Source organism: Apodemus sylvaticus, chromosome 5 (assembly GCF_947179515.1).
Source record: "Apodemus sylvaticus chromosome 5, mApoSyl1.1, whole genome shotgun sequence".
NCBI classification, from domain to species: domain Eukaryota; kingdom Metazoa; phylum Chordata; class Mammalia; order Rodentia; family Muridae; genus Apodemus; species Apodemus sylvaticus.
This window is the reverse complement of record NC_067476.1, coordinates 55,992,271-56,018,973: the sequence shown is the minus strand read 5'-3', so window position 1 is coordinate 56,018,973 and position 26,703 is coordinate 55,992,271. Positions and strand designations below refer to the sequence as shown.

General features: G+C 41.6%; 1 protein-coding gene across 3 annotated transcripts; it reads right to left on the bottom strand.

Annotated features, from left to right (window-relative positions):
* Nucleotides 1-5,834: 5,834 nt before the first annotated feature.
* Hnrnpa3 (heterogeneous nuclear ribonucleoprotein A3) lies at nt 5,835-16,185 on the bottom strand. 3 transcript variants are annotated; one of them, XM_052182752.1, is made up of 11 exons: nt 16,014-16,148; nt 13,742-13,864; nt 13,516-13,662; nt 13,227-13,437; nt 12,754-12,843; nt 12,573-12,668; nt 12,404-12,484; nt 11,388-11,531; nt 9,984-10,106; nt 9,837-9,904; nt 5,835-7,144 (listed from the first exon to the last, which is right to left on the bottom strand). In XM_052182752.1, exons 1-10 carry the CDS (start codon nt 16,083-16,085, stop codon nt 9,852-9,854), a joined length of 1,140 nt encoding a protein of 379 aa, XP_052038712.1. In that variant the 5' UTR covers nt 16,086-16,148; the 3' UTR covers nt 5,835-7,144; nt 9,837-9,851. The 3 variants fall into 3 exon arrangements, with proteins under 3 accessions (XP_052038712.1, XP_052038713.1, XP_052038711.1); XM_052182753.1 differs by lacking the exon at nt 5,835-7,144 and adding an exon at nt 9,022-9,741 and having other exon boundaries at nt 16,080-16,185; XM_052182751.1 differs by lacking the exon at nt 5,835-7,144 and adding an exon at nt 9,022-9,741 and having other exon boundaries at nt 16,014-16,147.
* Nucleotides 16,186-26,703: the final 10,518 nt, after the last annotated feature.

Below are 26,703 nucleotides of genomic sequence, written 5' to 3'. Positions count from 1 at the left end.
TTGCTTTGGATTGTTTAATTTTATTCACAATATTTTCCATAGGGCAATTACCCATTTACCACATTTGGTTATTCTACATTTCCAAAATGGTTTTGAAAATACAGAAGCATTTTATAGTCATGCATGGTGGTACATGCTCTTTATTCTAACATTCAGGAGGCAGAAGCAGGCAGGTCTCTGTGCTCAGGACAGCCAAGGCTACATAATGAGAACCTGTCTTTTAAAAAAAAAAAGACAAAAAACCTTTTTATACTAAATGTTACTAGGATTGTCGTACCAAGGAAATGGTACATATCACAATGAAAATTTGTTTATCCACAATGGTATGCCTGCTATGCAGTACTGTAGCACAAAGACCAAAACCAGTAATCTCCCTGTTTCTTAGAAGTGGCATGGCATTCTAAGAGGGCTAGGAAGCATACTAAGAAAGAAAAAAAGATTGAGAAAGCCAGTGTAAAAAAAAGAAAAAGGCCAGGCAGTGGTGGCAAACACCTTTAATTCCAGCACTTGGGAGGCAGAGGCAGGTATACAAAAAACAAAATCCTGGGCATAATGGCTTACATTTTCAATTGCAGAACTCTAAACAAGACTGGCTGTGAAGTATGGTGCAGAGACTGGCAAATCTGTGAGTTGGTTCTCAGCCTGGTCCACATAGAGTTTTCTAGGATAATCAGAGTTATGTAGAAAGAAAGCGTGTGTTAAAAAAAAAAATCCAAATAAATTCTAGTAAAAAGCATCACAACTTGGAGGAGCTTGCAACATCTGAAGAGTGTTGTATGCTAACCAACTCCACAGACCACGGCTGAGCAAGAGGTTTAGTGGCTGGAAATGATGGGAAGAACAGTACTATAAAAAGCATAGAGCGGGCTGTCTGTAGAAAGGGGCAGCTCAGGTTGAAGTGGGATGTGAGACTGTACCCTCTGGTTAGTAGTGAACCTGAACCTGGGCAGACTAGAACGGAAGGGGTGGGAAGAGAGACCAGTTGTGAGGGTCATATATACATCTCTTACCAACCCCCCTCTTGGTTTTCAAGGCAGGGATTCTCTTTGTAGCCCTGGCTATCCTAGAAGTCACCCAGAAGACTGGCTTTGAACTCCAAGATCTGCCCTGCCTTCACCTGAGAGCTGGGATTAAAGGTGTGCTCTACCATTTTGTAATGGTGGAAAACCTGGCTCACATGTGTGGATAGGTTGAGACTGAATAGACATGTAAAAAACAAAGACCCTAAAATTGGACAGTGAGCATTCTTAGAAACCCTTCAGAACACCAGTTTCTGTCACCACTGGAGGGCTTTCTGCCGTTGTCATAGTTGGGTACTAGGTATGGTGGTGCACTCTGGAAGAAGTGTTAACCCACATTCAAACCCAGCCTCCAAAGTCCCAGGGCTACCTAACAGTATTTGAGGAAAGAGGCCCTGGAGATGTAATTGAGAGTTGTGTATGTCAATAAGCATGGGCTTGTGTATGATCCTCCAAGAGACACTACACTAGGACCAATCATGTATTTCCCAGGCCTGGCACTAGACTGAACCTGTTGCCAGTCATTTCCTAGACAATGGCCTCTAGTCACTTACTTGAGCTCTCAGCCTTCTCTCTGTAAGATGGAAACTCCCATAAGTGGATTCGCCTTCAAAACTTATTTTTGGTAACATGAAAAACTAGTAAGAGAATATGACCTATGACCTGGGATTACAGGCATGCACCACCACTTCCAGGGTTTTTTGTTTGTTTGTTTGTTTTTTAAGATTTATTATACGAGAAGCCAGGTGGTGGTGGTGCACACCTGTAATCCCAGCATTCTGGGAAAACAAAAAAGATTATATGAGCTGGGCAATGGTGCACACCTGTAATCCCAGCACTCTGGGAGGCAGAGGCAGGTGGATTTCTGAGTTCAAGGCCAGCATGGTCTACAGAGTGGGTTCCAGGACAGTCAGGGCTACACAGAGAAACCCTGTCTCAAAAAGCCAAAAAAAAAAAAAAAAAAAAAATTAAGCACACTGTTGCCATCTTCAGATCTGAGGGTAGGTGTCAGATCTCATTATGGATGCTTGTGAGACACCATGTGGTTGCTGGGATTTGAACTCACGATCTCTAGAAGAGCAGTCAGTGCTCTTAACTGCTGAGCCAACTCTCCAGCCCCCAACATTGTTTTCTAAATTTTTTTAACGTCTAATTATGTGTATGACTGTTTATCTGAGTGTGTCTATTTATGTCCGATTGTCTATGGAGACCACAAGAAGGAGATGGGATTCTCTGGCGCAGAGATCTGTGAGCCATCTAACCTGAGTGCTGGAACTGAGCTCTAGTCCTCTACAAAACTGCTTGCTCTTAACCAAGTCATCTCTCCATGCCCCCCTTAAGATTATATGTGTATGAAGGTTTTGCCTGCGTGTATGCCCTCTGAAACCAGTTATGAATGGTTATAAGCTACCATTTGGAACTGAAACCCGAAAAGCAACAAATGTTCTTAAGTCACTGTGCCATCTCTCCAGCCCCTTATATTAAAAAATCTTAAAATACATCTAAGATTTTTCCATCTGAGTTTTCAAGTGAATGGGAAGATGCTACTCAAATGTACTGCCACACTTTTAATTTATAGATTATGAAGCTGTGTAACAGTACATAGCTTGGTCCTAGCACTCAACAGCCAGGACTGCACTGTGATACCCTGTTTCAAATTTTTTTTGGGGGGGAGGGAGGCATGTATCATTCATTCCACTTTAAAAGACAGTTTCAATTGATAGAACTATACTCGGGAGGAAAAAGGAAAGAAAAAACTCAAGATCCTGACTTTATTAGCCACTCATTAGATTTTAAGTATGCTTTCAGGATATGTTAACTACCAAAAGCACTATTTAGATAGGCACCTGTTTTAGCCAATCTTTACACTTCATGCAATACTCTCCATATTTGCATAGCTCTTAACGGATAAATTTAGGTCTTGGGATCTCCTTATGTATTATATATGCACATGTAGCCAGAAGATTATACCTTACCCTTGAAACATGGGTCTCTCCGCTGAACCTGGAGCCAGGCTAGCAGCCAACAAGCCCCAGTGGGCATATGTGATCACCCTGGCTTTTTCCATTGATGCTAAAGATTCAAACTGAGGTCCTCATGCTTGCATGCACAGCAACAGCTCTTATGATTGGCCATCTCAACTGGTACCAAGATTTTAATGAAAAAGTTAATTTTGGTAACATTTCCTTTCATATCCTTGATATGATAGTATTGATAATGGAAAGTCAAACGCTCCTTGGGCAGTAACTTCAAAGAAAGATCTAAGACCCATCGAATGAAGATTTACTGTATACAGCACCTAGTGCTGAGCCAGATACTCAGAACCTCTAGAAGAACAGCCAGTGTACTTAACCACTGAACCAGCTTTCCAGACTCTGATTTAAGACTGTCAAGGTTATATATAAACTGTCCACATTTAAGCATGAGCAAACATTAATATGTTCAAGAACTTAATTTCAGAATTTGAGGTGTTAGCCAGCAGATGGAAGCCAGATTAGGTGATCTCTGAACAAACATTTTTTTAAAGGCAGGGCGTCACCATACAACCCTGGCTGACCTCGAACGGACAAAGGTCTTACCCGCACCTGCTTCCTAACTATTGGGATGAAAGGCATGTACCAGAGTTCCCAGCCAGACATTTTTACAAATGTATGTCTGGAGGGTGTTTTGTAAACATGCCTGCATTCACTGTGTGCTTCCAAAAGCCAGAAGAGGGCACTTGATCCCCTGGGTCGAGAAGTACGGATAGTTGAGTTGCTCTGCTCCATTTGTTGTGCTGGGAATCAAACCTAAGTACTCTGGAAAAGTAACATACCCATAGCCACTAAACCCTAGACCCAATTATTTTAAGCTTGGTATTACCAAATGGTTAAGGAAGCACAATATAGCCCTCAAATAAATTCTCCAAGCCCAACATGATTTAAGTTCAGAATCTAAACTGGATAGGCAAGGCTTAAACACTAAACAGAACCTAACTGCATCCTAACACATTGAGGACCTGAGACAGCTGAAATTCACAGCAGGCAACCTATCTAAAGCTTAAAGGATGTTTCCATAACTACACAGCAAAACACAATTTCTATTTTAAAAGATTGCCTATTATAAGCTCTAGATAGATCCAACAATATTTGACACCATTACAAGTAGCAAAGGGAGCTGAAGAGATGGCTCAGTGTAAGAGCACTGACTGCTCTTCCTGAGGTCCTGAGTTCAAATCCTAGCAACCACATGGTGGGTCACAACCATCTGTTATGAGATCTGATGCCCTTTTCTGGTGTCTGAAGACAGCTACAGTGTACTTATATATAATAGATCTTTAAAAATAAATAAAAGTAGCAAAGGGGGGGAGCAGAAGGGATGGTTCAGTTGTTAACAGCACCTAGCTTAAAAGGACAAAGTTTTGATCTTCAGCACAGTAATACTCTGGCTGGGGTAATCAAGTTCTCGTCTAGTTTTTGACTTGGTTTTTTAGAGACAGGGTTTCACTGTATAGCCCTAGCTGTCCTGGAGCTCACTCTGTAGAACAGACTGGCCTCAAACTCAGAAATACACCTGCTTCTGCCTCCCAGAGTGCTGGGCTTCTCTTCTAAGGACACCAGATACCCACATTATGTGCACCAAGGCAAAACACAACCCTTAAATATTACTAATTTACTACACTAAATGTATTCATTAGTACTAATTTGCCACCTTAAATGTATTCAACTCTATCCCTTAATAAAGACTAAAACTGCCCTATATATAACGTGGTAACCATTTAGTGACAATCTCTAGATCTACTAAATAGCAGAAATAAGTTTCGTTCCCAGAACTGTCCATTGAGGCTTTGTGAGCACTAAGCTAGCATAACCCTATCATTGTTTTCAACATGATAGCCACTGTCACTTTAGTAAACCTAAACCAACTTACTGCTTAACAGGATCCTGATTTTGCTAAGGAAAATTAAGTACATCAAGGGTTTTAATCTTCCCTTCATGCTAGGCAGCTGTGTTCAGGGGAGGAACCAATCCCAGAATCTTGCACATGCTAGGCAAGTGTCAGAGACATACCCTTGGCACTCAGGATTAGGTGAACTGTCTCATTAGCTGCTAATTTCATACCACACAAAACCAGTATTGTGGGATTAAAATTTAAAGCATGTGCTTAAAATCCTACCAAGAGCCGGGCAGACGCCTGTAATCCCAGCACTCTAGGAGGCAGAGACAGGTGGATTTCTGAGTTAGTTCCAAGCCAGCCTGTTCTACAGAGTAAGTTCCAGGACAGCCAGGACTTTAGAGAAACCCTCTCAAAAAAAACACCAAACCCAAAAAACCATGGAAAAAAAAATAAAGACAAAAACCCAAAACTTACCATGATTCCTCACCTGGATTCAATTTACCAAATAACTCACTTGGAGTCGTGTGGCTAGGCAGTTTCATACTTAGTGCTTAATGAAACCAAGGAAATGAATTCTCAGGCACAAGAGGGCTACTTCAGTCTCTAAAGGTAAAAGTCCCTTAACTCAATATTCTAAGTGACTACTTACATCATACCTGGGGTAAACTGCAGGTGGAGACTAGGCAAACTTTAAGACACTTCTTTTACGTTCCTAACCAGAGTGGCCTTATAGATGCCACACGTCATTTGGTTTACCCCTAGACTTCTCACTCGCCTATCTCCCCGCCACCCAGAAAATCTGAAACATAAAACCATGTTGTCTTTGTACTATGTGGCAGTACAGCTGTTTCTACTTCCTATTTAAAACAAACATTAATAGTGTCTATATCCACCTATAAGACCAAATCAAAATATTGCAAAGTGATAAAACCACACACACACATTTCTAAAAATATTTTAATGAAAAGGTCATCTTTCTGTAACATTTCATTATGCTACAAATGAAACAACTGAATTACAGACCACCTCTGCTGTCATAAAGATCAGAAAACATGTTAAAAGTTTAAAACTGAATACTCAGGCTACCAATCCTCACAGCACCTTGCATATCTGCATGCTTGCTACCATGCCAATTATTGATTCTATTTGTCAGGAATGTTTCAAATTGTGACATAACTCTAAATTTAAGAACCAAGCCCATTTCTCTATAGTGGTATGAACTTTTTTATTGTGTTCCCTAATTTAGACACAAATGTGAACACAGCTTTCAGACATGTCAATTAGGAGCAGTATCCCACAGGTCCAACAAAACCAAAGTCAGCCTCATTTGTTTATATGTTCACCCTTTCTACCCAGGTAGTGTTTCTGCAGAAATGACAGTGGAACCATATAAGTAAAATAACTTTATTTCAAAAAGTAAATAAACTGTAAATGCCCTTAATGTACTTTTCTATTAACCACCACTGAAAGATTGCCACCTTATTGTTAACTGTGGTTTCTGTGAATTTAGTCCTGACTTAAATGCCAAGCAAACTTGTTGATGCAGGATATCCCTGTGTGGTAAACATTTTGCAGATTTGTCCCCTGAAGGTATACTAAAAAGTAGCCTGAATTAAGCAATTTTCTAATAAGCCCTTTCAGGGCAGCAGAAATAGCCCTTATGAACAACCAGCAACATATTTGAATAGTAACTCAACTGTTCTTTAGATGCTTGAAAGGAAAGTTGTTATATATAGGCACCACCCTTTAATCCCAACACTTGGGAGACAGGCTGGTAGATTGACTTCCAGGCTAGGACAAGAGTGAGACCATTTGTGTGATGGGTTAGGGGAGACTAAACACTTAACTGTCCCAACAGTAAACTTACTTGCTAGAGAACTATAAGGAAGACAATCATTCTGACAACTGTGAAAGATCCTAGTTTTCCCAAAATTACCTTTTGAAAGGTCAACATGACTTTACCTTATTAACAGTACTTTATACACATGAAGAGGCCACATCTAGCTTATAACAAACACTCATGACACTGGAGAATGTAACTGCCTAAGTCTTAGAATTTTTTCAATGGGGTATCAAAATAACTGAACTGGGGGGAGGGGGTAATGTCTTAACTATAACATTGATTTGTGAGGAACCAATGGTGTCACCGGTTTTTACTTCGAGCTACAAACCTTACCCAGCCAGAAACCTTCGTATTTAAGGTGGTGGGAAAGACATTCCTCAGTTAGGCAGGTAGGGTTCTCATTCACCTGCAAATCAAAAAGATTACTCTTACCTTGCTTTACAAAAAGGTACTCTTCAATTAGTGAAAAAATTCAAATTCAAGCCTTACCTACTGCTTATTGCCCTTCCTTGCAGGTCTAAATGCTAGACCTAGTGCCTGTGGCAACTAGCTCATTGATGTTCCAAAGGGCGGAGCTCCTTCCTGCTACTTTCTTCCGACATCTCAGTTGCAATAAGCAGCTTTAACTAGCTTTTAGGAAGTTGCTCACTATCACCATAGTATCTTATGCCTCCACTTCTGTTGTTGAAGCTCTTGCTGCTGCTGCCTTCTCATTCTTTATTTATGCTGACTTGTCCATACTCAAATGGCTGCTGAAGTCCTGTCTTAGTGGGTTTTCCTTTGATCCAGTGCTTAAAAAGCACAGCTTAGGTCCTTTAAAGCTGGTTAAATCACTCTCATGGCTTATACTCTTCCACAGTTCACAGAAACTAACTTAGTACAACTTATAAACAGGTCACATACAGATTTCACCTGATTATAGGTTGTAAACATCAACTTACTGAAAATGTTTCACTATTATACTAGATTCCAGAACATAAAAATATGGTTAACAATACAATTGACCTCATTACATTAAAGGATACTGTCAAGGTTGTGTCCAACAATTTCACAAACAAAACCAGGAAATGTCAGCCTCCCCCATTCCTTCGATCTTTATTATATATATGAATAAAAGGACTTGAGACAATTTAGCTCAATTTTAATGTTCCTAAGCATTTTGACCAGGTACCCAGGTTTAAGCTATGAACATTGACAGTGTCCATTCATATAACCACACTTTTAGTTATGAAGGATGTAACCAGTTTCTAACATGAACCTATTTTCTACACTGCTTATGCACATATGCCCATTAACAAATGGAATGTTGTCTTGTTACATTTATTGGTGTGTTTTCTGGAAAAACTGCAGTATTTGTGAAGACCAAAGTTCCATGCTAGCATTGCATGCATCCAAATATTAATAATGCACAGAAGTAGAGCAACAAGAGAGCATATTGAAATACTAGCACGCCCCATTCCCCTTTTTATTGCTTGTTTAGCTTATACTTTAAAAACCAAATAAAAATCTGAATTCAATGGTCAACTGCCAAAGTAAGTAACAGCAGGGCACATACTTAGGACTCAATGAAGATTGTTCAGCACTAGCTGGCGCAACAGTAGACAACTTATATATATATGACCTTAGTATCTAAAACTCCTCTCAAACAGGGTCTCCAAACAAATTGTCACACCCGACATGTTTTAGAATGAGATATATACAAAGAATAACCATGTGTTCTTTGAAGATTCAAGATGTTCCGAATGTGAATTCAGGTATTTGGGAACTGAGGTGCTTGCACTGACCAACTGTGTGTGCTACATCTGCTGCTGCTTTGTTTGGACGACACCTTACTATCCTTTGTTTAATCATCCAGTGAAATGGATAGGGTGTAAACAGGAAAGCATGCCAGCCAGTCAGGGGTTCAAATGAGTGACTTTTATTCCTTTGCTCTGAAAAGTTGTGTGTGTGAAACTTAACCAAGGAAAGTGACTAAACCAATGGGGCTTTGAGACCTTAAATTTTAAAAGCAAAAACCAGTTACCACCAGTTTGCTCAGACATAGCAGACTTGGAGGTTCTATATGAAAAGTAAAGACTGTTAAACTGGGAGATGGCATCCATCTACCAACCTTGGTAAGTAGAGGGCAGTATAAACACTTTATACCCCAACTATTGGCAGCAGTTTCAATGGGATCAGGTTAAGTGTGGAATGGAGATGTTCTTAACATGAATAGGACTCAGTAAATCTAATACACTAAAATCATGATTACATTTTGAAAGAAAATGCACAAAACCAAACAGCAACTTTTGAGATCTTTTTCATTTGAAGGTAATCTTGATGCTATTGAATTCACAAATATGCTATTTTTTATTACCCAATTCTAATTATCTAAAACACACATTGCAAACATACAAATATCTATTCTCTCCACATGTCAGCGCCCATTCATTGTTTTGGAAATGGGGAGAATAGATTCCCCTTTAATTGCAAGTCAGTAGGTGTTTCTTTACAGTTAACTTTAGCAAAATTCATACAAAATAGTAATTAACAATGATCTTCTTTACTTGTTAACTCACAAGGAAACACCTTCAAAACTGCATTTTGTTAAAGTTTCTGTACTAAAATGTAGAAAAACTGAACTACACAAATATTGAAAAGTTAAAAATTCCTTAATTTTTTATTCCTGGTACCACTACCACAATTTACAGGGCAATATACCTGATGTAATGAAAAGAAAAAGAAAAAGACAAAGCTACAACAGATAAAAGACCTCAGGAATGTACATCTAATTGACACTACATTGCATTAATCAATAGCTGCACTTTTTGCAAACTGTGGCTATGACAGTCCTGAACAAGAAGGGTTTCCTGTTTAAGCTGCAGTGACTTTTCTGACTATGGGTCATCGTTCCTTCTGTGGCAGATTTTTACAGTTCCTCTAATGCATTTGGGACGACTGTCTCAAAGTAACCTGCAGCTTTCCTGACAACTCCTCGCTCTCTCTCCTGCTAAGAACTGTAGCCTGTTGAATAATACAGGATAAAAAAATTATTACACTCAGTGAACAGTTCCATACATTCTTTTTATCATGATTTTTAAAAATGTAAAGATACGTACCGTTTCTGTTTTATTTTAAAACCTTCTGCTACCATATCCACCACTTCCACCTCCAGATCCATAGCCACCTGGAAATAACAAGAGTTCTAAATACATGGACTATGTTAACCAAGATGGCTTTAAAGAATTTTGACTACAAAAACTTACCACCATAGGGACTGCCTGAGCTTCTTCCACCAAAACTGCCCCCCTTCATGGGTCCATAATTTGATTGTTGCTGTCCACTATAATTTCCAAAGTCATTATAGTTCCCACCACCACCATAGTTACCTGAAACGACAAAAGATTTTATTTGCAGTTTCAAAACAATACCCCTGTAACTATTTAGACTCATGGCAGCAAGTATTACACGTATTTTCATGCAAACATTAACTGCAATCTTAGATATTAAACTACATTCATCAGAAGCCTAACTGATGTAATGAACAGGTTAAAAAATAAACAGGTTAAAAAAAATCAGTAAGTGGAATCTGTCCAGAAAAAGCACACTTCTAAGATTAACAGAAGATATGTTGTTAATCAGTCAATTAGGTTTAAGTTTCTCCTGTAACACTAAATGCAATGCAATCCATGTACAGTCCATGGTAGTTAGTATAGCCAATATTTATTAATACCTACAGTAACACCTAAACTATTCCAAGAGCTAATTTTTCGCATCCTAGTCATTTACTTAAGTCTTTTAAGTATTCAAACAATTTACACATCCCATTTACTGTAGTTTAAAAGTACTAATAGTTAAAGAAAAACTCAGCACTAAGCCAAATTTAAAAACTTCCTTTGTAATTTACTAAACTAGTAAATGTACACTTCACTACACTAAATAGTAAAGCTTGCCAATTTACATATTTATATAGACACCGCAAAACATTTTTTAAAAACCAAATGAGCAGTGTGGTAAATCTGTACAGTCCCAGCACTTGGGAGGTCAACAGAGTGTGAGAGGCTTGCTGAGCTGTGAGGCAGTCTTCTTAAATAAATTTTTTAAAAGGTGCTATTTGGGATGATGAAAATGTTCTGGGAATAGGGAATATGCTTAAAAGCATTGAGTTGGGGGCTGGAGAGATAGCTCAGTTGTTAAGGGCACTGACTACTCTTCCAGAGATCGTTCAATTCCCAGCAACTACATGGTAAGCTCGCAATCATCTATAATGTAATCTGATGTTGTCTTATGGTATTGTCTAAAGACAGCTACAGTGTACTCACATAAAAATCATCTAAAATATAAAAAAACATGGAATTGTACATTAGAAATCTTTTGCTTTTCTTTTAACATCCAGACTAACTTGGAATTCAAAGACCCTCCCCTGCACTCTTAACTTCAAAATGATTTTTTAAATGTGAAATTTATGCAGTGCTTATATTCCACTACTTAAAAATAAAGTTATAGCTAGTCAGGCTTAAGTTAAACTTACTTTACATGGATGAGCCTGTGTTGCAATAGAGCTTTAACTGTTACAACTTTTTCTAGTTTATCCTTTAAGCAGTTCCAAGTACTGCAAGAGTTTTAATTTAAATGCTGGTTTGCATTTAATCCAGAATCTATTAACTTACCTCCACCAAAATTTCCTCCTTCATTGTAACCATCGTATCCTCCTCCACCACCACCATATCCACCACCTTGGTTTCCATACCCCGGTCCACCACCTCCATAACCTCCTCTACTACTGTAACCAGGACCACCACCATAGTTGCCACCTGCAAGGAAAGCCACACAGAAAGTTGTTCAGGGGGACCAAATAATTCTAGCTTTACACTACATACTGCAAATGGCAATAATAACAATCTAATTGAACACTCTAGAATCTAGTTACAGAGCACAAGTTGACTGTTAAAATCTTTTTTTTAATGATTTATTTATTTTTAAATACATGAATATACTGTGTGGCTGCCTTCAGACATATCAGATCCTATTATGGGTGACTATGAGCCACATGGTTGCTGGGAATTTAACTCAGGACCTCTGGAAGAGCAGTCAGTGCTCTTAACCACTGAGCTATCTCAGCTGTTAAAATGATTGGTGTTTTTGTTTCTTTGAAAAGTCAGTTTTCAATTTTACCTTGAAAAATATAGCCAGGCAGTAGTGGCGCACACCTTTAATCCCAGCACTTGGGAGGCAGAGGCAGATGCAGGCCTCTGAGGATCTCTGAGTTTAAGGCCAGCCTGGTCTACAGAGTGAGTTCCAGGACAGCTATACAGAGAAACCCTGTCTTGAAAAAATAAATTAAAAAAAAACACACAAAGAAAAACAAATAAGAATAGCATGACACAAAGCAAATGTGTGTTCTGATGGCACAATAAATCCTACTAACCAAAGACAACTAGTTAATACTTTAACTTCCATCCTTACAAGGTTTCCTTTTCTGTGGTACTAGTTAGAAACTATTTCATCTACTCAAAGTTCAGGGATTAGAAGGTGTGACATTTTTAATGTGGTTGTTAAAACCAAAATATGTCACCTACCACATTCATTTTAAGTCCTACCACCTAGCACTTGAGGCCATGTGTGTGATATTATTCCCAGCAATACAGAAATTAAAAAGACCAAAGTTCAACATTTTAAGACTCACCATCACCTCCAAATCCGTTATATCCACCATCACCACCTCCGTAACTACCTCTGCTGCCACCACCTCCACCACCATAGCCTCCTGAGGAAAAGCAAGATTTGGATTAAAATCGTATTTTCAATTTACTAGTAAATTTGATATATCAGCACATATAATGAGCACACCTTACCTCTTCCACCAAAGTTTCCTCCACGACCAAAGTTTCCTCCACCACCTCCAAAGTTTCCTCCACGACCCATAAAGTTGCCAGACCCACCTCCACGACCTGTAATATGGGTTGGAGTGAAAACTTCAAAAATCTTCCCACAACTGTGCAAGGCCTACTATTAAGTGTATCTAATCCTACTCACCTCTCTGTGATCCAGCAGACTGCATCTCTTGTTTAGAAAGGGCCTTTTTCACTTCACAATTGTGCCCATTAATAGTGTGGTATTTCTGAACTAGTTTTTTAAGTCAAAAACAGAGAAGTTATTTTTTGTTTGGAAAACCATGTAAAAGTGAACCTTTCATCACCATGCAATTAAAATATTGTTAAAAGAATGAGGGGATATTCTAGAAATGGTTCCTGACTTAAGATGAACAGTTCTCAACCTATAGGTTGAATCACACCAGACATCCTTCATCAGATATATACATGACTTATAACTAGCAAAATTAGTTATGAAGCAACAATGGAAATAATTTTATGGTTGGGTTCATAACATGAGAATCTGAATTAAGAATCACAGCATTAAGAAGGTTGAGAACCAGACTTAGATGACTTAGGAGAACTAAAATCATATCCTTTCAAAAATTTTTAACAAGTTGGTAAATTGTTACTTACCAACAATCTTATCAACTGTGTCATGATCATCAAAAGTTACAAAAGCAAATCCTCTCTTTTTCCCACTCTGCCTATCTTCCATAACTTCTATGGTTTCAATCTTGCCATACTTTTCAAAGTAGTCTCTCAGATTATATTCTTCTGTATCCTCTTTAATACCACCAACAAAAATTTTCTTCACTGTTAAATGGGCTCCAGGCTTTACAGAATCCTATGAATAAAATAATTTTAAGTCAAAAAAACCAAACTGAAACATTTCCAAGTATTGTACAACATGTTATTAAAATACCTCTCTAGAAACAGCTCTCTTGGGTTCCACCACACGTCCATCAACCTTGTGTGGCCGAGCACACATTGCAGCATCCACCTCTTCAACACAAGAGTAGGTTACAAAACCAAAGCCTCGGGAACGTTTTGTTTGAGGATCTCTCATCACCTACAAATAAATAGTCCAAAGTATTAAATAGTTTTCTAAGTCCCCATCCCTTAAACCATTTTTACCCCCAAGAACTCACCACACAGTCTGTAAGTGTGCCCCATTTCTCAAAATGTTCTCTTAAGCTATCATCTGTGGTTTCAAAGCTCAGACCACCAATAAACAGCTTTCTCAGCTGTTCTGGTTCCTTTGGATCATGGCCCTGGGGAAAAAAGATCAATAGTTATTTCTTGGAGAAAATGAACTTTAAGTTCTGTGTGTCTCAAAATCTGTAACATCAATACTCTGTCCGATCAAAAACTCTGCTCCACGCTGGGCATGATAGTACACACCAGTTAATCTCAGCGTTTGGGAGAGAGGCTGGCCCAGACTACAAATCCAGTTCTTCAAGGCCAGCATGAGGTACATGAGTAAGTTGCCTTAAAAACACCCCCCCACACACACTAAAATGGTATCCAGGGCCACTTTAAACTTTAAAAACTGAATCCCCAAATGGTCCCAGACTTTTAAAAACTTTTTTCAAGCCTCAACTAAACAGTCTAGAATATTTCAGATGTTTGTAACAAGTCATTCACTAGAAAACTAAACCCCAAATGCTCTGCATTATTCAACCCGTGCCATCTCCACTATCCTCAGCAACACCAACAAACCTGTAAATTTTAAAACATGATCTATGAAATTCAACTTAAAAAGCTTACAATGGCAAATTAAGAGAAATTCAGATTTCCAGCTAATCAGTTATTAAAAGACATTCCTAAGCAAATTAGTCATATCCCACAAACAAAACACAGCCAAGACTTAAAACCACCCCGTGATACTTTGCAGGGGGTGGGAGGTGGAACCAAGAGGGTGGGTGGGGGTTTTGAGGCCGGCTCTCAAGGAAAGGCAGATTAAACTATCCTTGAACTTGAAGCAGTCCAATAGCCTTTCAAATACTAAGAAAACAGGTGTGCACACACCATTCACACCTGGTTCCACTACTTAGCTACCTGTAATCAATTTAGCTTTGTTATATCTATTTACATCACATAGTTTTACATATTTCCAATTGATGCCTACATTCACAAGCATGTAATTTTGGGTACAAGGTATAGCATATACTGACTGACAAGAGGAATTAGGAACAAAACCGTAACTTAGAGACTTAGAAAATATCTAGCCTGTCGTTTTCTTTTTTAAAGTTTTACTTTTGAGTGAACCGCTTTTAATGAATGCGTTAATACAATTCAACATAAGTCCTTAACGGGGGGGGGGGGGGGGCTCACTTTTACACTTAAAAAGTCTTCCATCTTCTAGGAATTAGTGTTAGAACATTCAATATAAAAGACAGCCACATACCAGAAACCCGTTAAATGATCAACTACCCAAATAATTCACTTAGTCCCATTTAATCAAGCCTAGCATAAATGAATTTGACAATACACAAAAACAACATCCCTATACACACAAAACCCTCGTAATCGTGGTATTTACGAATGTGGTCGCAGTTCTCTAAAACCAAAATCCAGGAAACCAAAATCCGGGTTAATCCGAAGTATGAGAAATTAGATCAATAAAAATATTAAGCTCCATATAAACACAACTACACTGAAATGGTTAAGACTTCAACCATAGGACGCCGTAAATACTCTCATTCCAAATACTTGAGCACAAGCAGCGGGTTAGGAAGCACCTTAAAGCAGCAAGCTTTTCAGTAATGTATCCCCAAATGAGCGCTGAGAAAATCCGGCCAGAGTACTGCGCGGATTGTCATCACCCAGAAGGCCCGCCAAGGCCTAGATCCGCGTCGGCAGCACCCCAGCGGAAAGCACCCCGCCCGGAGCCTGGAGGCCATCTGCGGCAGAAATGCCCAGCCGCCTCCCGCCGTTCCCTCCAATCCCGCGCACTCCCTCTTGGCGGCGTAGCCAGGCGGCGGCCATTGCGGGCCAATGCGCCATTTCGTAACGCGGCGTCGGATCAATGTCAATGTGGCCGCCGCCCGCCTGCTCGCTCGCCCGGATGTGCTCCTCCCCTCCCCCACCGCCTCCTCCCAACCGCTCCCGCGGAGGCCCGCCATGCCGCCCGCGGCCTCGCTAGTCAGGCCGCGCAGCCCGAGGGCTCCTCACCCGGCCGCGGACCCACTCCCCGGCCGTGCCGCGTCTTCGAGGGCTGCTAGTGCGGCCGACCGAGAGGACCAGGCCGACGAAGGGGCTGGATGAGGCCACCCGGCCCGCTCCCCTCCCCCCTCCCACCGCCCTCAGCGCAAAGCGCGGGACGATCGTCCCGGTTTCCCCCGGCCTCCCCACTCCCATCGAGCCAAAGCCCCCCCATGCCGGCAACTACCCAGCAACCCCCCGCTCTCCCCCTAATACCTCCTCCCCCCGGCGGCGGCGGCGACGGCCGGAGTCAGGCTGGGGGCGACCGGGCGGCGGTTTTACCTCCATTTTGAGACCGGACTCGCCTCTTCCAACTCGAGTTCAATATGGGACCGAGAGGAAGAGGCGGGGCTAGTAATCACGTGATGTGCTATCCGCGCGCCGCCCGCCCATCGGGGGCGGAGTCATGTCGAAGCGGAGCGCGACTGGTCGAGTGGGTTGGCGGGCCGAAAGTGGAAAGCGGGGATTGGGTCGCCAGCGGGAGCGCGCGCGCTCGCCAACTTCCAACGTAGCACCGCCCTCGCCGCGATTCGCGCCCGGCAGCTACGATTACGTCGGCTGCAGCTCGACCAATGGCAAGCGCCCACGTCGGGAGAAAGCCGCGTGACCGCGCGTCAGCCTAGAGAAAGGCCTTTCCCTTTCTTCTAGCGTCTCTCGCCCCTCCCCCGCGCGCTTGTTGGGCTCCATTTCCGAGTTCACCCCACTCCAGTGTCAGATGGAAAGTCAGGCTTTTCCGACTTGAAACTTAAGGTTCTAAGAAAGCCGATTGGCCCCTTCGCCTCCCTCGCGGGTGCCTAAATGTTAAGAGCCGACGTTTGGAAAATGCGACTGCGCCGCCGCCTTGGGAGACCCACACTGCAAGTTGCAGCCGGGCACGTCTCACTGGCCGCAAAATGCGGCCGAGTCAAAGAGATTTTCACCTTAGGCAGTTTGCACATTTAAAGACAGTCTGAGAGGAAGAAGCAGAACCTCTTGGGAACAGAATGTAGAGAAATGAACGGTTTCCAAAGTTTCTAAAAGGCTTCTGGCCACATAGGCCACTTTCCTGGTGGTTAGAGATTTGTTTATTTAATGTGGTCATCCGTTTCAAGTTTTATTGTGCAGCATATGAACGAAATAAGACGAATCTTTTTTTTTTTCTTTTTCTTTTGCTTAGCAAAGGGATTCGTAATTATTTGGGCTTTAGTTTATCAAATAAAAACGAACATAGGATTAGGTAGTCTTGAAACACCCATTGTAAGGGTCCATCATTTCGATGAAAAATGACACCCCGGACTCATGTAAACCCAAAGAGTGTCTTATCCTGCAGAAGTTCAGCATGCTTGGGTCTCATTACCCAATGGACCTGAATGGAGCCTGAAACGAGCTGGAAGGCCCAATTTAAAGCACCTTAGTGGAATCCTGGTGTAGGTGGGCTTTTTCTTACTCTTTCTCTAGGTATTCCAGAACCATTCATTACTAGGGTGTGGTGGCCGGAAACTGTTGCTGAGGCATCCTAGGGTAGGTAGGCTGTGTCTTACACTATCTCTAAGGAAAGTCCATTACTGGGGCGTGGGGGTTGGCTGGAAACTGCTGACCCATTGTCCTTGTTTCTGGCCAGGTGGTGGGGCAGTTTCTAACTAGCTGCCTGAAGCCTGGGTTTTTAGGCCTAGTCTCCCTAACTGCTGCTAATTTGAAGCTTGTTTCGGAATTAGCCTAGCCTTCTCACCATAACAACTGTAAATTAACAATCTACAGATTTGCCAGGCATAGTATGGGATACCGCTAGCCTACTCTGAAGGCCGAGGCCGATGCTTCTCTGGCCTATGTGGAGTTTCGGGGACCCAGTGAGACCCTCTCTCAAAAGAAAAAGAAGAAAAGCAGAGATCTCTAAAAGTTATTGGGAGGGGGTTGGGGAGAGGAGAAGCACAATTGACGAGCCTCCTTTTCCTGCAACTAATTGCATATTTTAACATTCTGCATAACAAACTCCTTTGCAATTTATCTGTCCCTCCCTGTGAAAGATTAGAAATGGTTTCAGAAGGTGGCACACACCTTTAATCCCAGCACTCAGTCATGAGACCTTGGCCTGGGTCCCTCATCTCTGCAAACCTGGCCCTTGACACAGCTCCTATTCCCTCAAACCCAGAGAGCTTGGGGAGTGGAGGTGGGAGATAGGGAAAAAAAATCAGGGCAGCTAAGTGTGGTGCCTCAGGACTTCAATAATAGCAATCGGGAGGCAGATGCAAAAGGATCTCTGGGAGTACCAGGCCAGCCTGATCTGCAGCTAGCTCTAGGACACAGAGACCCTGTCTCAAAAAAGCTCAAGGACATTCACAGCTACAACGTCCTTGGGGTGTGAGACCACCCTGGGCTACATAACACCCTGGTTTTAGTTGCTTTCTGCTGCTGTAATAAACGCCCTGACGAAAACCAACTTAGAAGAGGATACCTCCAGGTGGTCATGGTCACTGGAGGAAATCAGGGCAGGAAGTGAAGCAGAAACTGCAGCCAACCTTTGGCTGCCTTGCTCTCTGGCCCGTGCTCGGACACCTCTCTCTCACCTCTCTCTCTCTCTCTCTCTCTCTCTCTCTCTCTCTCTCTCTCTCTCTCTCTTTCTCTCTCTCTTTCTCTCTCTCTCTCTTGATCCTTGGTTTTTCCAAGATAGTTTTGAGAGACCAAATTTTTGGGTTTAGAGTCCATCTTAGAAAAACCTGACCTAAGTTTAAACTTAACCTAACAGGCCACTACCTGGCTTCAGTTTCCAGGCTTCCCCCAACAAAGACCTGCCTCTCTAGGTGAGTTCCCCAACAAATCCAGTGACTAGCACCGGTTTCCAGGTTATTGCCCAACAAATCTACACCTCCAGGTTACAAGCCCACCCCTGCCTAATAACCTCCAATTAAAAAGAAAACAAGTCAAGTTTATGGTTTGGCTCCTAGCACCAGCCTATTATGCTAAAGGCCGTGGTATCACCCCAATTAGATACTTTCCAGACTAGAAACACACGCTGCTGGCTTGCCATTTTCTATAAAACCTTGTCTTAATGAGTGTTGGGGGCTTCTCTCTGACAGAACTGTCCTGCGGGTCTGCAGTGTGTCAAGCCCCAAGCTTGAGCTTGTGAATAAAGGCTCTGGTGTGATTGCATTGGATCTGCTCCTGACTGGTCTTTCCGGGTTCTTGAATACTTCCTTGGTACTACATTTTGGTGCATGGGCCTAGAGGTTCCTCATGTCTTTCAGAACCACCAATCTAGAGGGTGATGCTGGCAAATCCAGTCTAGGTCTGCCTATATATGTGTTTGTAGTGCTATGATAAGCTTTCTGTTTCCTGTGTGTACGCTAAATCTGTCCACCTAGTCTGCACTGTTATTTGGTTCTACAGAGCGTGGTCTGTGCTGTTCTTTGTTCGTAAACTCTGAGTGGTACCACATCTGAAAATCTGTTGATGGGGAGGGGGAAGGCCTTGAATTTCTATCTGTGGCCAAGATGCAGTTAACATATATGTTTCAGGGGATCATGGCCACACAGGGCCAGAAGCCCTGAGCCCCAGTGGAGTGGGCGTGGGCTCAGAGGGCTAAGGGCACTGCACCAGTTTGATTGCTTTTGTCTCTTCTTGCCTAGGAGGAAGGGATGAGTTTCTTTTCTTGTGTATGACAAACACCTTCTAGTTCTTTCCCGTTTCTGCCTGATAGAGTGGAAAGGTCAGATTTGTGGGGTTTGTGTTTAGGGAAGAGGCCTTTTTGTTTGTTGCTTTCTTGTATGAACGCCACTTTCTGGTTGTTTCTTCTTTCTGCCTGATAGAGCAGAAAGGTCAGATTTGTGGGTTTGTGTGTTAAGGAATGAATTTCCTTTTTATATGAGTGCCACTGGTTGTTTTTCATTTCTGCCTGATAGAAAAGGTAGAACTTGTGTTTTTGTGTGTTATACTTGGGTTCCTCCTTACAAGGTGACTTTAATGGACTCATTAACATTCTGAGATAACAAGAAGGACAATGTTTTTTCTCCTTTATTTATTCACTTTACATTCTGATCAAAGTTCCTTCTCATCTCCCAGTTCTCCCACTTCTCCCCTTCTCTGAGAAGGGGGAGGCCCCCACTGGGTACCAACTCACCCTAGCACATCAAGTCTCTGCTGGGCTAGGCACATCTCCCACTGAAGTCCAACAAAACAGCTCTGCTCTGAGTGACCTATCATGCCCATCACTTTTCTGCCTTTTTTCTTTTTTTTTTTCCCTAAAAGTGCCTCCAGTATAGGGCCCAATATATCCTAGACATAAGTAGCCCTGCTTCAGCTCTTGATTTTATAAAACACACACTCAAACCTTGTCAGACTTTGTCTTCTGTCCATCCTTGTAGCCCTAACTTTGAAATGAAGGTGTGTAAGGTTGGGTGTAGAGCCAGAATTTAGGGATGCTAGGGTGGGATGGTTGACCTATAGACTTTTTTTTTTTAAAGATTTATTTATTTATTATGTAAGTACACTGTAGATGTCTTCAGACACTCCAAAAGAGGGCATTGGATCTCATTGTGAGCCACCATGCAGTTTCTGGGATTTGAACTCAGGACCTCCGGAAGAACACTCAGTGCTTTTAGCCACTGAGCCATCTCTCCAGCCCACCTATAGACTTTATGTAAGGTTCTTTCAACATTTCACAAGGTATAGAAAAAAGGTTTTTTTGTTTTTGTTTTGTTTTTGTTTTTGAGACAGGCTCTCATTATGTAGACCAAATTGGCCTAGAACTAAAAAAGATCCATCTCCCAGTCCCTCTAGAGTGCTGATATTAAGGGTATGTGCCACCAAGCCTAACCTAGAAAGTAATTAACAACAAATATAGTTTAAGATAAGATTTTATGCAGCCAAGAGTTATGGTCTTGAACTCGTTGTGTAACTGAGGGTGACCCTGAACCTTAGAAAATCTCTTTTTTTTTTAAAGCAAACTAGAGTAAGCGCAAGAGATTTGGAGCCATCTAAGTGATGGCTGATTTAAATTTTCCATAACATTTTCTTTATATATAATTGTGATTAAAAAATAAGATGCAAATTATTAGGGACTCTATTACCCATGGAATTTGCATAAAACTTTCAAATAAAAATTCCCATTTTTTTTAATGATCACTTTGAACTTCATCCTGTGACTATATTTTAGTATTGGGTTTTATGGTTGAAATGGCTTTATGCAGCTTTTGATTCAGACTTTTTAATGATGAGTTCCTCATATTCTGAATACTCATTATCATTGAGGGACTGTGATCACATAAGTGGGTAATAAAATATTTAAAACCATTTTACATAGCCATTCAAATTTACAATTATAATTATATCTAAAGAATCAAACAACTCTTTCTTTTATTGACAAATGTAATGTCATTTCATATGACAATGCAAATGGGTTTTAAACCCAATTGGAATTTTATATTAATATTCTACATTGAGCCAGACATGTATCAGCACACCTATAATCCTAGTACTTGTGCGGTAAAGATAAAGAGATCATTCCTGGCTACATGGTAAATTCAAGGCCAGCCTGGGCTACTTGAAACCCTGCCCCAAAAATTGTATCTTAAATTTATATCAAAACTCTAGCTTTCAGAATTTATTTGCACTGACAACAAACAATCTAAATGTCATTAAAAGGGTACTGTCAGCCGGGCGGTGGTGGTGCACGCCTGTGATCCCAGCACTCTGGGAGGCAGAGGCAGGCGGATTTCTGAGTTTGAAGCCAGCCTGGTCTACAGAGTGAGTTCCAGGACAGCCAGGGCTATACAGAGAAACCCTGTCTCAGAAAAAACAAATCCAAAAAAAAAAAAAACAAAAAAAACAAAAAAAACAAAAACAAAAAAAGAGAGAGAGAGAGAGAAAAGAAACTGCCGTGACATAATCTTAACAAACTCGAAGACTATTTCATGGAGTTCAGCACATCAGGAACTTTATCCATTCAGCCCTGTTCTCCTTTATAGACAGCACCAGCCTGTGTACATAAATCCTGGGCACCTGGTGTACAGACGCATGCGTCGGCTCTAGAGTCTGGTCTACAGCAGTCATTAGGATGCCTCAGTCATAGCTCAGAGCTTGTGTATACTCAACAGCACCCTATTGTACGATTGAGCTACCCCCCCCCCCCAAATCTAACTCTTATAACCACTTTAAGAGGTAAATTCTGTTAATATTCTCATTCCTTTTAGATAAGTAACCTAAGGGAAGTTGAGTGGATTGACCAAGGGGACCTCAGACTCACTCTTTTTTTTTTTTGTTTTTGTTTTTGTTTTTTTTGTTTTTGTTTTTGTTTTTGTTTTTTGTTTTTTCGAGACAGGGTTTCTCTGTACAGCCCTGGCTGTCCTTGAACTCACTCTGTAGACCAGGCTGACCTCGAACTCAGAAATCTGCCTGCCTCTGCCTCCCAAGTGCTGGGATCAAAGGCCCATCACTACCCAGCCTCACCTAAGTTGCTTTATGTCAATATATTTTATCACAACAACAGTAACCAAACTAAGACATACCATAATCATTCCCTGAATATCTGGTTAAGATACATTTTCACTTTGTTTACATTTTCATTTTAATTTATACTTGGGTGGCCAAGTGTGTATGCTTTCTGCTATAGGAAACAATCAACTTTGAGCTGATTCTCTTTAGTATCAGCAAAGCATTAAATAATAAATTTGATATTAAATATAGCTGTTGAAGTCTGTCCCTGAAGCATAGCAGTAGCCATTTTGTTCCATACCTGTCCATTATTTCATATTGTTGTTGTAATGTGCCTCTGTCTCCCTCTTGAGTGCTTGGATTAAAGGTATTAGCCATCACTGCTGGACTGAATTTTTTTGTGTGTGTTTTTATTTTTTGTTTTTCAAGACAGGGTGTCTCTGTGTAGCCATGGCTGACCTGAAACTCACTCTGTAGTCCAGGTTGGCCTCAGACTCAGAAATCCACCTGCTTCTGCCTCCCAAGTGTTGGGATTAAAGGCATGTGCCACCACTGCCTGGTGTGGAGTGAAATTTTTATGGTAGAAAGCTTTTATGTTTCACTCTTCATGTTATTTGATAGCAAATGATTTATTTCTACAATATTGTCATCAAATATTGAAGTGCTGTCTTGAATAAGACATGTCACTATTAGAAAAAAGTGCTGAAAGTTGGGTGTGGTGGCACACACCCTTAATTCCAGCATTTGGGAAGCATAGACAGGAGGATCCCTGTGAGATCTAAACCAGCCCCATCTGCATAGTGAATTCTAGGACAGCTAGGGCTACATAGAGAGGCCACATTTCAAAAAACAAATAAACAAACAAAACCACAAAACAAAACAACTGAATAAAACCACATCAAAGCAAACCTGTTGAGGTAACTTACCCCCACACATTTTGAATCAACTGGCTATAAAACTGTGCCCCTGTACTTTTTTTTTTTTTTTGGTTTTTTGAGACAGGGTTTTTCTGTGTAGTCCTGGCTGTCCTGGAACTCACTCTGTAGACCAGGCTGGCCTCGAACTCAGAAATCTGCCTGCCTCTGCCTCCCAAGTGCTGGGATTACAGGGGTGCGCCACCACGCCCGGCTGCCCCTGTACTCTTAATCATTATGTGCTTTGCCAGCAAAGCCAAGTGCTGCAGGATACATAAATGTTTGTCACTTCCTCAGCAGCCCCCAAAGAGGATTCTCTGAGATTACAACGTCAAAAAGCAAGCTGCCATGGAGGTCACAGAAGGTCATAGACAGAGGCAGGCGGATTTCTGAGTTTGAGGCCAGCCTGGTATACAGAGTGAGTTCCAGGACAGCCAAGGCTACACAGAGAAACCCTGTCTTGGGGGTAAAAAAGAAAGAAAGAAAGAAAAAAGTAATGTGTTTTTTGATAAAAAAAAAAAATGTAGTAGTAGAAAAACTGGGCAGAAGGGCAGAGGCCAGAAGCATGGACAGGAACAGAACCAGAACCAGGAAGTAAAGAGAGAGAGCCACATGGTGGGGACACGTGGCAGGGAAGTTGGCTTAAGTTTAGCTGGCTAGCTGAAGGACTACCACAGCACAAAAGCCAACAGCATCACACTCTACAGATTTTTCCATGTCTTTATTAGCAAACCTCAAGTAGGTCCCCCCAACCCCACCCAACAAACCAACCAAAAACAGACAGCCCCTACCCAAAATATGTCTGAAGCTAAAATCTGTGACAAACACGTCAGTCAGTCTTGTACATATTTTTATGACCGTACACCTTTCCCAAGTGAGAGGAGCTGCTTGCAGAGCCGTGCAAAGGACAGCAAGCAGGCCAATGCCAGCAGGCATTCTAGGTGCCAAGAATGTCACATTCCTCCCAAGACTCTTCTAATGTGACGGTAGAGGCAAGGACTGTCTCTAAAAACTGTTAAAGGCCAAATTTCTAGATAGTGGAATGTATTTTGAAAACATAACTAAAATTAAATCTTTTTCTTGTCCCTTCTAGAACTTGTTTTTCTCAAGTTGAGTGATTCCCAGAGCAGCTAAGGCAGCCGCCTTCCCTTCTTGGCTTTCCGTCAATTCCAGCATTAGATTCTGTACTCTTTGCTGTGTTGTGAGTTTGAATTATCTAAGCAACAAAGATAACAATGTAGGAACGGTGTGGTTTCTTATTTCCAATTCTATTTAAAAGATGGAGGTGACCCTACCCTTAGTTAAAAGTGTTTATGTACGTTGTCTGAATTAATCATTTTGTTGGCCATTGGTCGCTTTATTATTTCCTTGGAAGATATAAAGTTATTGTGAGTTAGAAAAGCTGAATAAGTGTTTATAATCATATAACTGATAAAAGACTGAAAGTGAATTGAGGTCAAGTTAGAAACTTCGAGAGCGTGAGATGAACTGGCTCACACTGTACGCAGTTCCTGAGGTCTTGGCCCTGCCAGACTGGAAAGCTGCAGAGGCAACCCTGGGCCTTTGTGCAGGACAACATGGTGGCTGCAGAGCAGAAGCTTCAGTTCTCCTAAATGGCAGCCGTAACTGACCCCATAGACTTGCAGAAAATACCATAAAAAATATAAGTTTCTAGGTATGGTGATACACATCTGTAATTTTAGTGGTTGGGAGGGAATACCAAGATTCTAAGGCCAGTCTGGAATACACGGTGAGGTCTTATATCCAGAAAAAAAAAGGTAAGGTATAATATTGAATTCCTCTTTTACTTTTTGTTCATTTTAATTTTTTGAAAATATTTTTTACAATTTTAATTTATTTTTATTTTATTGCATCCATTTGGGTGTTTTGCCCACTGTACTGGCTGGTTTTGTGTGTCAACTTGACACAGGTTGGAGATATCACAGAGAAAGGAGTTTCAGTTGGGGAAGTGCCTCCATGAGATCCAGCTGTGGGGCATTTTCTCAATTAGTGATCAAGAGGGAGGGCCCCTTGTGGGTGGTACCATCCCTGGGCTGGTATTTTTGGGTTTTATAAGAGAGCAGGCTGAGCAAGCCAGGGGAAGCAAGCCAGTAAGGAACATCCCTCCATGGCCTCTGCATCAGCTCCTGCTTCCTGACCTGCTTAAGTTCCAGTCCTGACTTCCTTTTGTAATGAACAGCAATGCAGAACTGTGAGCTGAATAAACCCTTTCCTCCCCAACTTGCTTCTTGGTCATGATGTTTGTGCAGGAATAGAAACCCTGACTAAGACAAATTGGTACCAGCGTAGTTCCTGTGACAACCTGACCATGTTTTGGGGAGGACTGTGGAAGGATTTAGAGCTAGAAGAGCCATTAGAATGTTAAGAGCTCTGTGGAAAGTTCTGTAGGAGCTTGGAAGACAATGTTAAGAACAGTGCAGAAGATGAAGGTCTGGCTTGTGAAATTTCAGAGGGAAGATTAAAGACTCTTAAAGGGCCGGGTGGTGGTGGCACACGCCTGTAATCCCAGCACTTTGGGAGGCAGAGGCAAGCAGATTTCTGAGTTCGAGGCCAGCCTGGTCTACAGAGTGAGTTCCAGGACAGCCAGGGCTACACAGAGAAACCCTGAAAAAAAAAAAAAGACTCTTAAAGGGGCCATGTTTTGATTGTGAAGATTCTGTGGTTTTGGTTAGCTGGGGCTGAAGAATCAGCTGTAATTAACAAGATACCAGAACCACTAAAGCAAACCTTTGTGTTACTGGGACTACTAATGCTGGTTAGCTGGAGCTAAGAAATTAGCAGTGATTAACAAGAGACCAGTATCACTGAGGTGAAATCTTCTGGGAAGTGTTTTCTGAGAGCACAGAGGCTGTGTTCCAGAGATAGCCACAGTTGTATTTTGTGCTGTGGCTGGACTTGGTACTGTGTAAGAGTCACCCAGATGGTTCTGGTTTTGAAGGCATGAAGGGGTCATGAAGAGCAGCTGAGGCTCTTGGCACAGTGAGAGGCCACGGAAGGCCATTGGTGAAGGTGCAGCCTCAGTTGCAATTGACAGCCCAGGACTTGAAGGGGTCATGCATTGGAGTTGAGGCTTGGCACCATGAAGAGAGCCTGTGAGAGGCTATTGGTGAAGCCTAATTACAGTGGAAGATAGCAGTGTTTTGGAGATGCCAGTACCATGCGATGACCACCAAGAACAGCAGCAGCAGTGGAGTACAGGCAGCTGGAGCCTAGAAGACAAGCTGTGTGCTACAAAGGGCAGAGCTGGAGAAGTGACCCAAGCCCTTGAAGGAGCCAGGAAGATCATAAGTTGGGTCCCATACATTGAATCATTGGAGTTTGAGTTTTGCTTTTGGTTGTGACTGTGCCCTGATATGTTTCCCTCTTGAAGGAAGAAAGTATTTTAGTGGAGCCCACTTTGAATTTTTAAAAGACTTTGAATTTTAAAGATACTGGACAATTTAAAGTGATTGAACTTTTTATTTATTTATTTATTTATTTATTTATTTATTTATATATATATATATATTGAGACAGGGTTTCTCTGTATAGCCCTGGCTGTCCTGGAACTCTGTAGAACAGGCTGG